Source organism: Solea solea, chromosome 3, assembly GCF_958295425.1.
Source record: "Solea solea chromosome 3, fSolSol10.1, whole genome shotgun sequence".
Lineage (NCBI taxonomy): Eukaryota > Metazoa > Chordata > Actinopteri > Pleuronectiformes > Soleidae > Solea > Solea solea.
Window position 1 is genome coordinate 8881901 of NC_081136.1, and position 14377 is coordinate 8896277.

General features: G+C 40.7%; 1 protein-coding gene across 3 annotated transcripts in view; it reads right to left on the bottom strand.

Moving 5' to 3' along the window:
- dock11 (dedicator of cytokinesis 11) overlaps window positions 1–14377 on the bottom strand; it is a 54335-nt gene that overhangs the window by 33547 nt on the left and 6411 nt on the right. For all 3 annotated transcript variants that reach the window (XM_058624749.1, XM_058624748.1, XM_058624750.1), the window contains exons 2-12: window positions 13020–13136; window positions 11929–12018; window positions 10748–10830; window positions 9707–9773; window positions 7481–7576; window positions 6892–7026; window positions 5822–6005; window positions 4724–4803; window positions 3113–3196; window positions 2714–2854; window positions 1142–1432 (exon numbers count right to left, since the gene is read on the bottom strand). In XM_058624749.1, the coding sequence (XP_058480732.1) occupies window positions 1142–1432; window positions 2714–2854; window positions 3113–3196; window positions 4724–4803; window positions 5822–6005; window positions 6892–7026; window positions 7481–7576; window positions 9707–9773; window positions 10748–10830; window positions 11929–12018; window positions 13020–13136 (1368 nt within the window). The remainder of the gene's footprint in view (window positions 1–1141; window positions 1433–2713; window positions 2855–3112; window positions 3197–4723; window positions 4804–5821; window positions 6006–6891; window positions 7027–7480; window positions 7577–9706; window positions 9774–10747; window positions 10831–11928; window positions 12019–13019; window positions 13137–14377) is intronic.

Below are 14377 nucleotides of genomic sequence, written 5' to 3' on the forward strand. Positions count from 1 at the left end.
TTAAAGGCTGGACGTGGGCCAAGTTTTGTCTGGAGACAGCCTCGCCATCTGGAAAAAGTACAATCACGTGAAAACTATTATCATGTTCTCTGAGTAAAGAGCTCCATCACTAGGTCATCACTGTGTCATCCAGAGTCCTCTGATGTGTGAGAGGGGAGCAGGGAATCCAGCAAGTGCTCACTTAAACCCTGTCCCACCCAGGCCAGCTGCAGTGAGAGCAGTGTTACAGACTCACCTCACTGAGCCAAGCAAGTCAGGAGAAATTTCAAATTTCAAGCTGATGAAGGTGGAGGGTGTAAAACAAACGTGCTGTATAAGCTACATACATTTGTATTTGTGTTCACGCATTTACTTGGTCTGTGTTAAAATACAGTGGTTGCCTTTCATTATCGATGATATCTGGTGTATTTTTTAATGTTTGATAAAGTATATTTACAAGTTACAACTAATTCATGGTTTTAAAGCCATTTTTCTTGAGAAACTGACCACTCAAACTCATTAAACTCCACAAAATGATTAAAAATATAATCATTGACTGCCCCTTTTACTTGATTTGCATCAAAGTAATGGCTTCGTCACATACTCCACCTTTCAACAAGCATATAAATGAACAAAGAAACTATCAGACATGGGTAAAAACATAACATCCTCTGCAGAAATAAACAAAAAACAAAAAGCAAAAATCAGGCTGGACTATTGCTCATTTAGCTTGCGTTTTCATGTGGTCCAACTGTCATAAACACTGGAGCATAAGGCTGCTTTCAAAAGATACGAATCAGCAAAAATCCTCTAACCCAACAGGATGAGAGAGCTGCCAGATCTCTGTCTAATAAGCCAGCTACAGCAGCAGAGTCCATGTGGCTTTTGTTTGTGATTGGATGTTATGACACCACATAAATCAATCTCAAGAAAAACAGCAAAGCATAGCTCTCAGACATTGTTCGAAAACCATCATTGCAGTGAGGCTTGTCTTGGACATTTCTATCAGCAGAATCACTAAACTCACTCTATTACTGATTTCCAAATGTGATTTTCACACACCTTGATCTGTTCAAACAGTGATTCAGATTTCACACCCAGTCCTGAACAGCGGAGTGACTCAAATTAAATCATTTCCTCAATCAGACAATCAAGTTTCTACCTGTGTGGGGAAGCGCAGCAGAGCCTCTGACACTCTCTGAAAAACAGGGAGACCGTTGCCTTTTCCAGAGTCTCCATTCACCATTAGTTCTCCTCCCGCTCCTCCTTCACTGACTCCTCCTCCTCCTCCTCCTCCTCCACCATCTGAGTCTGAGGAAGGAGACAGCTGGCCCGAGGTGTCGGTCAGCATCTCCCTGACACAGGGCGGGTTCAGGTCAACGTGGAAGTCAGCCGAGATCTTACAGCTCTTTGAGACATCGAAGAGAGCCAAGCTGATGAAGAACGGTTCCACCTGGGGTTCAGCAGAGAGATGTTGTTAGAGGTCTGTAACACAACTCTAGAAGAACGCTGGATGACCCCAAGCTTACTTGCTCATCACATGAAGTATTGAGAAAGATTTAGTTAAATCTATAGTGCAACCTTCATCTGAAAACAGGCTCTGTCAAGCAATATTATCAGCACAGCACTGCTGTTGTATACACACAGACACTCCCTTAGTTCCGATAGTTGATTGATAGTTTGGCAACATGTGTTGGCCCTGCTGTAACAGAGCCCACACATCTCTGAATGCCAGGATGAATGATTCCTGCATGATGGACAAGCCTCTAGTCGTCCAGTAAACAGTAAACCTGTCTGATACTGTGGAAGAAAAGAGGGAAGCAAGAAGTGGAGGGAAAGACCGAGAGGCAGTGTGCTCTATCCAAACCACAAATATGAGTCACTTTTATCTTCCTACAACCCCTCTAATGCAGCAGTAACCAGAAGAGGGTTTTATGACTACTACAGGCATCCACTCTGACAAAGACAAAGCGTGCACATGCTCTTAACGGCACATAAAAGATTTTTTGCATTCATCAGACATCATTTGTATAAAACCTTAACTTACAACTCATATAATGATAAACTAATTGAGATGCTTTGACAAACATACAGAGCTTTAATTTCATATTTTGTTCAGATTACTTATTGCTCTTGCAGAGTAGCAAGCATGAATTATGAAAGTACAGAATTATAACTGGGACAATAGAGAGTGAGGAAAGTGGAGGATCATTGGTGTGTAAAGGAAAACTTTGTGTTTTGGCTCAGTTTGTTGAAGTGCACTTAAACAAAATCAGTTAGGGAGGAGAAGTGTTTTTAATCACAGAGATGACGAGAAAGTGATATGGTCACCTATTGTAGGGCAAAGCTTTTAGGGCTCGGTTTATTATAAATAGGCCTGAACAGATCGACAGGTGGCCTGATTGTTATGATAAAACATTTAAAGTAAGTCAGTATCAATAATGATCATGATACATTTCAAATGATTAAAGACTGATTCTGGTCTGTGAGTGAAAATTTAAAATATCAAGCTGTCCATAAACATGGTTTTAGCATGTTCACGGACAGTAAACGACCAAAAATGTTTTAAAAAGTAAAAATATTTTACACTTTAGAGCAAAACATTAACATTGAATAAAGTTATATCACGATATCACGATCCTGTCCTAATAAAAACATAGAAATTATTAAGAGTTATAGAGTAAAAGCAGGATATAAAATGAAAGTGTGACATGAAGGTAAGGTAATGACATACATTGGTGAGAACGCTGTCTCCCTTCTCACTAACGCAGCCCTGCAGACTGAAGGTCAAGTCGTGGCAGCTGACCATGATACGTCGGCCAAAGCGCTCCTCGAATGGCTTCACATCGGGCTCGATGCCTGAGAAGTCCAGCCTCTGGATATGAGACGGGAGAGGAAGGAGGAGAGGAACAAAGCAAGCCATGAAGGCAGGAGGGTAAAACAACAACAAGAAACGAGAAAAAGAAGGTTGACCCAGAGGAGAGAGTGCGGACAAGTAGAAAGAGGAAGGAGTTAAGGGGGGGAGGAGACAACATAAATGGAGGAAAAGGGTGGAGAGATCAAACAGTTTGAATCAATACTGAAATAAATAAATCATAGGACATTCATGTGTTTCAAGAGGCGTCTTCTATACCTGTGTCTCAGGATCCAGAGAGAAAAGCTTTTGTCTGACTTCATTCCTGTTGAGCTTGTTGAGCTGGTCAGTTTCCCTGGCGTACTACAGACACAAGAACGCATGAGAAATAAGATGTAATTATGTCAATAAAATGTACGTCATTTTAGTCATTAATCATTTTCTTTCATTAGTCACAAATGTTTAGGGCTGGGTATTGATTGGACATTTTCAATGTGGTATCAATGTTGATATCTGGACTTCAGTATTGATTCCTGGATGATACATTTTTCAATACCAATTTTATGAAATAAAAATTGCACATTACAGGGATACAGAGGATGTTTGATAGTTGGATACCCGGATCAAAAAAGAGTTTTCTCCACAAATAAACCAACACAGACATCAATTCAGGTGAAAATACTGAAAGATAAACAGACAAACCTACAGACCCAGACAAAGGGAGGAAGAAAGGCATCTAATGGGGATCAACAAATCAAGCCCTCGGGTCACGATACAAGCCCTACTGCATCACCTTCCCCACTTCTCCTCTCCCCTTTTTTTTTGCTTTCACTGTGTCCAGCCTGCAGCTAAACCTGACTGATCTTATGCATGGGGCGGGAAAAGCTGTGCTGGAGTGGCCCAGAGCAAACAGAGGGAAAACAGCAGCACGAGGCACAGAGGGCTTTGTTGTCTGCGTGTAGCTCTGGGTTTATAGACGTATTAAAGCAGCACAGTCTCTGTGGAGAGCACGGCGCTGTTCTCAGGCTTCAACAGACACTGAGATCAACAAAAGACTTGCTCTTCCTTTATCAAGACAATTGTACATAATATTATATTATTATACACACTTAGAGTTACTGTTACAGCCATTTGTACTGGTTGTGAGGCAATAGACACACAAAAAGTACTTGAATGCTGACGGCTAGAGTTACAAAATATATACACTGAGAATAAATCATTTTGAAAGAAAGTTTAAAAGAAAGAAAACAAAACGTGGGAAAGACTAGAAAAGCACCATACTGCACCCTCCACCCATTCTAACACTGAATGGTTGTTTGCCTGTTGTGTTATTTTTATCGTATTTGAAAAAACACGATAACAGTCGTGTATTTTAGTAATGCTGGTGGTGAGTGTGAATGAATAAACAAGCCAAACTATTTGATGTATGAATTTTTCAAATCAGCTGAAAAATGTAAGAGGTAGTAACCACAGACTGTGTATAAAAATAGATGTAGTCTCACAGTTTGAAAAGTGAAGCCCAGGAAGTGGGAGGGAAGTAGCAGTTAGCCACCAGGCGGTGACTCCACTGATGCAATAAGAACTCCTATTGAATGGAGGTCTATGGGAAACTTAGTGTACTTCTTACTTGATTTACAAGGTCAATAAACATTTTCTAGAGGAATTAATAACCCCAATTGCTAGTTTCAGGTCTTCTTTCTAGAAAATGATGTCAATTTTGTAAATTCTGTTCCCATTTAAAAGAATGTAGGTAAGTAGACTACAACCATTCTATACAGTCATGCTGTTATAATAACACAAAAAAAGAAAAGAGGACAACAATAGTTAGGAAATGCTAACAGAGCATTCCCAACATATTAACCTCCCACCCCCCCCCCCAATCCTTTATACCTTCATGAGTTCAGGATGTAGGCTCCTGCCCAGACTCTCCAGCAGGCTCTCGCCTTTCCCTTGACTGGTCGTGTCATCATCTGGACAGGGACAGGACAGCGATCACATGCATACGAATGAAGAATGAACGGAGAGACAGTCTAGCAACAAATAGCACTACTGCTGTTTGCACTATATTGGGATATCAAATGAATCGGGCCATGATTCGCAGTAGCACTGAACAAATGGTTCCCTGATAAATTCTATGGTTCCTGCTGTACCCAAGCTGGTATCTTTTAGTCTCTTGGCCAAATTAAGAAGAGGCCATTAACCATTCTGCTGACAGGCTGTGGAAATCATAATGGACTGAGTGAACTCCAACTGCACCTCTAACTTTCTGGATAGTCTCCCAGAGTCTCATCAGCATCTTTTTAGATTTGTGAGCAAACTAAATCTATCGGGTTTCAGTGGAATTTTCTACAGAGAGCGTATTATTACAGTAGTTGCTCCAAGAAAAAAAAAAGATGCTCCAAGGATGCTGGCAACAAACTGCACAGAACGGCTGGAACTCTTCCACAGCTCAGAACAGGCAACAAAAGTCCACAGTTTACATAAACTTCTCACTGAAGAAACACACTCTGGGTAAGAATTGAAACTAAAGAGCAAATTAAACAAATCATCTTCGGATTCTTGCACTTCTAACTGCATAGTGAAAACATATTTTTGAATGATTTACAGTTTATGTGAACACATTTCACTTCTACTCTACTTCTGACAGCAACTACTGTGTTACTGTTATGTTAATGCATAGTGTGGAGTGTTAAACTCTATTTATTGCCTGTGTATCATTGTAATATGGAAGCTATTAGCATGGGGCCCAGACTCCAGAACAGAGCTTTGGACTCCATCCACTGCTAAGACAGGGATTACTGTAAACCGCTATACCATTAAAAGAGGCTCAGAGGTTATGCTCAGACATATTATTACTATCATCATAGCTAACTGACCATATAGAAAATGTTCAATAACTTTCAATAATGGGCTGACTGAGAGAGGATGTGGATATGTTGTTTTTTTTCCACACAACTGTAGAATTCAGATGTAGGTACTGTAACTAACCCAAGACACACTCCAGTGACTCAGTGCCGTTCCTCCTGTCTTGGCCGGCCTCGGTGCTGCTCTGCAGAGCCTGTTTCAGCGTCACCACCCATTCTTCCATCTCTGCTTCACTGTCTGCAGCCAAGAAGTGGCTGTAGCGGTCTTGCATCTTCAGCTCAAAGCCATTACGGCGCATCTTTGGGCTCTGAAGAAGGAAATCATTTTAGTTCACTTCAAGAGCCAACAACGGATAAAATGTAATCCATTTTTTCTGGTAATCAGCAGAGAGCAACAAGACATTTAGAATTTGATGTAAACAAAATTAGATAATGCATGTAGAGAAAAACATTTTACTTCTGTAACAAAATGTCCCATTCTGAACTAATTTCTTAAATAAACCATAAAAAAAAGAAAATGAAATATGAAGCAAAGTCAAACACAAGCTTTCGTATTAAACCCATTAGGCAGAATGAGTACCCTTCCTCTGCCCAGTCATCTCCTGAGGGTGTTCATCAAACTGAGAGCTTCCTGGCAGGCTTGTCAGTCACTGCAGGCCTGAATAAAGTAGGAGTCTGCACTATTAGCCAGCAGCCACTATTCTTCAATATCTGTAAGGACTAGACTTTTGTGTCCATGTCAGTGGAATGTAGTAATTATCTTCAATTGCAACAAAAAAAGCCCCCAGAGAGTGTGTGTGTGTGTGGGGGGGGCTTGAAGGGTAAATAACCCGCTGTTCTGACCCAGGGCTTTACTATTTCAGCTTTAGGCTTTCATAAAACAGAGAGGAGTCTAGGACAACAAGCCTCGCATCAGTGAAGCACGAGTGGACTAAATTTGAATGCACTGGTGTTTGGTGAATGGTGTTTGACCAGAAAGGCAGAAGATGTGCCAATTTTTATCACAACATATAGAATTTCAACACTTTACACTAAACTGTGAAGATTTGCACCTGGATTATCAAATATTAAAGTACTAAAAGTATTACCCAAATACACTGATTTTCACCTTCAAAAAGTGGTCTAGGGTTTTAGTTACACAAATAGGTTGTGAGTATACATGATGTTTGCTTCATCTTTTATACCCCTGCATACCTGAACGACATCTATGCACGAGTCCAGGTAGATGGAGCCTTTGGTATCCTTACAGTTCTTCTCATCCTTGTAGGAGTTGAGGATGTAGGAGCCGTCAGGCAGCTGGGACAAGTAGAAGTACCTCCTTTTGAACACCTGCAAAGTCAGACAGATGTCTTAACAGCTTGTAGTAAGTCATTAACAGAGAAATGTACATTCCTGATGCTGATGCTAGTTTCGGCCCTATTTAGTTGGGTTGCTCAATTCAGTTTAGTCGAGTAATTTTGTCACCAGGCACCAGGACATTGTTGATGCATTTTTTCTCACTTTCTGGGTAAACAAAGCACTGATTTTTAAATTCCATCACACTGCACTATTAAACATTTTTGTTTAACACTGCTTGCACTACAATCACGGATCATTTTACATTACAAAACGTTGACAAAAGCAGTGTATTAATATGTTTTACAGATGTAAATGCAGTTGTGAACACACAAAGGTCTGCTGTGACGTCTACATGCTGCTGTTGCTGTGCTGTTCTGTTCTGTTGCTTCATTTGCTGCCATAATGTTGTGTGAATGACAGATCAGGAGGTCTGGCGGTGACTCACCCTCATCGAGACAGACAGACTGCTGTTGATGTTGGCTTTCTGTAGCCAGCCCTGCTTCATGATGCCTCCCCTCTGGGAGCACAGCGATGCTGTGTCCTGACAGACGCAAACAAATACAACAGAATCAATACAGGTAAATGCTTTATACATTTAACATCACAAGCCTAACTCTACTCATAGACAGTATACAGCGTTAAATGATTAATGCTCTTGGATTCACAATATTTATATTATTAAAAGGTATCTGATTTCAAGACATTTTATGGAACACAGTGGTAGTATATCATTGACCTAGTTTCGTTGGCATATTTTGGGCATTTTTGACTTAGAGATAACATCAGTGGAGCGAAGGAGACATGAAGGGGACACATGCTGAACTCTGTGTAGGGTAAATGGACTAAATATTCAACCAGCTGAGAGTCAAACCATGGACCTGCTGCTTCAAGATATATATATGGCACTGGCTCCCCTTCAAAACATAATTTTATTTATAAGTTATCTTCAAAAACACAAGTTTACAAATAAAGCAAAAACCAGAATACTAAGCAAGAGAAATAAGAGAAAGACAAAGGCAAAGCCACAAAATATAAAACACCAAATGCCAATATCAATAAAAGTCAAAGATAAACTAAAGAGACAATGTCACTGCAGAGCATGCAAGAGCAAATAATGTAATGAAAATAAATACAAAACAGAGGTAGAAAAAGGCACAGGCTAGTTGACATGCGCACATAAACACAGCACAATCAACCTCATCCCACTGAACTGGCATTTTGTCCTTGGCGTGTCACGCCTCCCTCCCTCCCTCCTTCTGTCTTGCTCTATCTTGTAATCTATTTGGTTCTCCTCCTGTGTTTTACTCAAGTCTGTCTTTCAATCAAAGGACAGCCACTGTGCAAACGCACCTCGCGCACACCCTAACTCATTGAGTATGTCTGTTGTCAACGAACGCATAATGTCTGTGACAGTGTTGTAATTGATTTATTGTTACAGGCTGTTGAGGGGACAGACAGGAGTAGGAGCACAGAAAAAGGAAACATCTTACAGGAAGACAGTGTCCTGTCATTTCAACGTGTGAAACTAGACCGCATATGTCACACAGAACAGCAGGGGCCGCTTAGAGAAGTAACTGTATCTCCCTGCCCTGCACATCCTGCAGTGAAGCATTTATTTTCCTTCAATTAAACCCTTTCTCTGTCTAAGTTTATCCATGTCCGGCCAGAGTGCATGGGGAGGAAGATCGATGAGAGCTATTTATAGGACATTTAGGGCTTCTGGTTTCACAGTCCTGCTGCACTCAGAGAAAGCTAGGGTCATGCTGCCGGACAAACACACCATAAGTCACTGTGATTTTCCCAGTGCAGTTACCAGCTCAGTGCATGCCCAGAGCGAGCATGCCTGCTCTCTGTGTCTATATATCTTACAGGCACTCGGGTACAGAGAAAGAGCCTAATCTAAGTCTCATCTCCATGATTCACAAAGATTAACCAGGTCAGAGAGGTTCAAAGACGGCCGTTATCATGGTCTTATGACTGAGGATAGTTTGTGAAAATCTTCTCACAGAATCAAGAATTTACAATGACCATTTTGTGTGCTGTCGACTCACTACCTGATGAAAACGCAACACGGAATGATGAGTATGTGGGATAAAATGTGGGTATGTGACATATGCCGACTATTTGATTTAGATTTTTCTCGACACACGCTACTACTGACAAACCTCGATTCATCTTCCTCTGCTGTTCACCACTGGTGAGTGTTAATGACGTTGCTAACTTGCATCTCAGCTGATGACATAGACGATGGCTTACGTCATAACCTCAGACTCTATAAGTGTCATAGTTTATTGCTGAGCTGGTATTAAGGAAAGGTTAGAGTCATGTGACAGAGCACATGAACACATTTTATTTTCTGGCTTGTCACTGAGGACAGAAAACGTCTATATTCAAATGCAACCAAATGCATAACGTAAGTACTATAAGGTTGTTTAGTTGCCTGCTATCAGCTTGTGACATGTGAAATAGAGCCAGCCTACCATTTAATTTTCTGGGCTGATGCTTATTCTGATCTAAGGGACCAAAAGGTTTTTAAATTGATTTATGGTGTATTGGGCTTGATTCTTGGTTGGTGAGGTCTTGACTGTAGCGCTACTGGTCAGTCAGTGAAGAACCATTCCCCACAAATCCTTCCTGCAGTGATCAATGTCCGTGGTCTAACGACACTCACCTCATCTTTGGCGTCTTCATCGATCTCAAACACGTGAGTTGGCAGCTTGTCTGTCTTCAGGCCTTTGCTGTGAAAAAAAAGCGATGAGAAAGGGGGTCGTCATTCAATAAATCACCCTCCTGACTGGACTTTCAGTGTTAGTTCTAGTAATTTGATCAAGCATGTGACAAATTAGTTGCTAAGTTGCAGTATTAGTTTGATGGCATCAGGGACATAAAAGAATGATCCTCACAGCGTTTTTTTTCCAGAATTGCTTACAACAGTTACAACAATCAGTTCAGTATGATTCACCTCACTACAGCTGATGAATCTCTGCTCTGCTGAACAGCTCATCAGTGTGTCACAAACACAACATGCCCTGTACCCATTTCAAAATAAAAGCACTCTAATGTTTCTATTTCTTGTTTCCATTCCTTGTTGTCATTAAAAGCTGACCAAAATGAATGAAACAGTCTTGTACCTTCAATGGAAATAAATCTTTCTATGGATTTTCTAGGTTTTAGTGTTGGAAACATTGGAGTAATAATGTAACGACACTACTCAAAACATATTAATCTTATCGTTTTTCGATGTTTTAATGCAGAAATGTTAATATTATGTCTTCAAATCTACCATGTCTGTCACTGCAATATTTTTTCTCCTGTGAAACTCCAAAGGTATTTGGAGAATGTCATTCCAAATACAGCATGTCTTCTTCTCTGCAATTCTTGGTAAAAATGCAGGCTGCAGTGATAAAAAAAATAATTTCCTTAAGAAGACTTATCAGCATCCAAACAGCTGCACCTGTTGTGCTGTGGAGGACAAACATGCTGACCTCTGTGCAGTCACTTCAGTGCGAGCGCAGCATTGTCTTCTTTTCTGCTGAAGCATCAGAGCTGCATGGGTATGCAGCACAAAAGTGACTGACATGTTGCATGATGTCATCAAGCATTAAAGCTCTTGTACATGTTACATATTAAATGATTGGGAACTCTGAGCCCTAACCTCTACATTTCCCATATATCCAAACTGCATTTCTAAATCCATCTGCATCCGTCTTACCTTGGCAACATGCGGAAATCACCAGAGTAAGCCTCGTATTTGTAGTTGATTACATGCCAGTCGGTGTTGTACATCTTGATGCACTGCCAAACAGGTCAACACACAGAGCTGGATTAGTACACACACTCAAGGATAACATGCCGTTGTGCACACACTTCTCTGCTCCAGCTGTGAGGACAACACTGCTTGGTTCCACGATATCTTTAATTTAATAACTCATAAAGCACAGAAGTCTTTACCCATGCCGTGACTCCTAATCATTAATGCTCAAGCTGGTTTGCATTGTGCATATTACTGTATTTGGTGTGAAACTGAAAGCAGAAATTCTCAATTATGGCCAAATGAATGCATCTTTGTTGAGCTGATGCTGAATAAGCCAGAGCTTGTTTGAACAATTCCTAAGACAGTTGTTACTATGCTGTATTATTGTCATGAGCGTTGGCAGAGGAACACAGATATAGTGTGGCAGAGCAGCAGTGCATTCACATTATACCACGGGAGTCTGTTTTTCATTGCTCATACAGTATATCACGAGTATGGCGTGTGGTTAACACTCTCCTGTGTTGTTTGTGTTTCTTTATGAGCCTCATGTGACTGTTTAACATAATATGAAGGCAATGAGGACTGTTCTGAAGTCATCATCGTTTACAGTATGTTTGTTTAATTTTGAGTTTTACTCATCACAATTAATGTCTGTTTTTTTATTGAGCAGATTGTAACATCAACTATTAATATATTAGCTTAGTTTTAGTATTAACATTCGTCCTAAATGATCTGACCATGGGCAGAAAGTGCTAAATACAGGTCTGAATGCTGAAAGCTCAAGTGAATCAAACCACCTCTGAATGTGGTTTGAGTCACTTGAGTTCCCCTTATCTCTTTTTTTTTCTCTCTCTCTTTGCCACTCATGCACTCACCCACACACACAAAAACACACTATCAGCAGACACATCTGTACAGTTAGACTTATTAAAAACATAATTTTCTCCTTACCAACATGGTGTCCTCATGAAAGGTGAGGACACCAAATTCAATCTTATGTGCTCATGGTAGATTCCTTCAGGGAGCAATTTAATACCAGGTGTGAACAATCACATGTCCTTGTGCAATTGGATAACTGAGGGTGGACATTAATACCAGGTCTGAATGGGTCAAAAATTGGGGTGGCTGCATTCAAATACCTCTTTTGCAAATAGACTCCTGGCCTCCCGCTCAGCATTCTGGGGTACAGAGGGAACAACAGTCCTCCTCTGCCTGGACAGCTGTGACTCCTACATGCACACATACACAAACACACACACACAGAAAGAGACATATATACTTAAAGTGTTGCAGTGACCGTTCTTAAATGCTGGCAGAGCAGGAATCCAAAAACAACAGGCTGAGAGAAAGTGAGTGACGGAGGCCGATAGAGAGCCTGGGAGAAAACAGAAGGCACGTGATATGAACAGATAAATAGATGTGGCGTGAAACGTGTTACTAAATAAAAACCATGTGTGTGTGTGTGTGTGTGTGTGTGTGTGTGTGTGTGTGTGTGAGACAGCACTAATACATAAAGAACAGCGGCACCTGGTTGGATTGCGTTTGACTGCTCAAGCTCTGTGGAGCCGTAAATAACTGTGTGTGTGTTATGGCTAGACAGTGATTAATGACGGGAAACCTTTCTTTACAAAATGATCTTTACAACTCTTTGTAGTTTAAACGGGTTTACAGGAAGAGTGCTTACTGTATGTGGCTGTTTTTATGTGGAGATCGCACCACAGGTGTCTGTGATTTGATAAATATCCCCACACAGGGGTGAGGATGCGATATATTGTACTATATAAAGGTGAAATATTACCATTTCATTTTTTTTATATTTGTCTAATAAGAGGAGTGCAAGGAGGAGAGAGTTAAATGGCTGAAAGCCTACTGCCAACTAGAGGTCGGAGGCTTAAATTCAAGACAAAACCACTGTGAAGAATATTTCTGAAATACTGACACAGTGCTTCAAAGAATCAAGAATCACGCCATGATGCAAAGTTTTCTGACACCCTAGTCTCCATTCTGTAGAAAATTACATGTATATTATTTAAAAGTACAAATAAAGTATAAACAAAAATGCAAAACAAAAACAAACAAACAAAACAAAAAATATTTCATGCAATCTGAACAGCTTTCTAAAGGCAGTTCTGTTCACTGCACAGTTTATGACTTCATGGTAACGGTGGACACAGCCTGGGTTAAAGCCAGTCCCAGAGGACAGTGGTGAAAGGATGGGAGGGGGGCTCACCGAGACATCGTCCACAGGGCAGAGCAGTAGGTCTCTGTGGGGGTCACTGTGGATCTGGGCCTTTCTCTGGAAAACCACAGCTTCATAATCCAGTGGCTCGATAATCTTTGGCTGCTCCTGAGAGGACAAGAAAGGCAGAATACAAATGAATAATCAAAATGTTTCTTCACTGTGGCTGAGGGAGGGATGATTCACATGCACTTGCTTTTTGGAAGCTGTTAACAAGGGCTCATCCCCCAGCCACATGAGATCAGAGTTGACCACAAAGTTCAGAAGGCTGTCATGGTGCAGGAAACAGTTGCTCAGAGAAGTGGGAGTGGGAGGAGGAATAAACAAATACGAAAATGCAAATACAGACAGGGCGAATAAGGTCGGACAAAATGGCAATCCGTGTCTTTACAGAAGCTTATGAAATCATGAAACAACAGATACAAGTGTTGCCTAAATATCATGACTTCCTGTTTTGAGTTTCATAAAGAAGTGGTTTAGTCTCAAAACAGCTAACACATAGCACATCCGCAACTAGGTCACGTGATCAGACGTCACATACAAAGCTGAACCACTTGGAAAGATTCTGAATTAATTTCAGCGGACGTGCCACTTTAAGCTTGGGCTAAGCGGAGACAACGGTGGTGAAAGGCTTAGCCAATAAGAGCTGGCTGAGAAACACCAAGCCGTTTGGACTTAGTCGGAAGAAATCAGACCATATATCTGTGCCACATTATAGAGCCACTGCCACTGAGTCTGAAGGTACATACAGTAATACATGCAGGGAAGCCAGAGAGCTGCTTTAGTGAGCAAGCTCAGTGAAGAAAATGCTCAAAAACCATAACTGTGCCTGCAGCTGGGAAAATATGAGAGAGTGGTTTTTCTACCTTGTGCTTCTATTCATCAAATTTCCATCAAAGTGTGGAGCAGCTGAGACACAGAGCTGTGTTTTCCTGTTGAAGTGGTTAAAAAGGCCAGTAATAAAGTTAAGTACTAGGCTGGCTGCTGTTTTTTTTAACCATTTGTTATAGAGCGACCTTCCAAATTACAACCTTCAAAACTATCACTATTGTGATTGATCTGGGTTGTTTATCTAATCATTTGATTTCATTTTTCTTTTTGTACATGTTACTCTTTTCTTCTTTTCCTGTCCTTCTTTTTTTTCCTTTCCACATGTTTGTGCGGTTGGTCTTTTTGACTCGTCATGTGTGGGATTGAATGGAGTGACGGGGAAGTGAGACCATGGGGGAAGGGAAGAATAAAACTAAAATTGGTCTGTATTGATGTTTCCCATCTTTTCCATGTAGCTAATGTGACTGTAATGGTGTTTACACGAACAATAAAATAATTCAATTAATACAAAAAAGTTT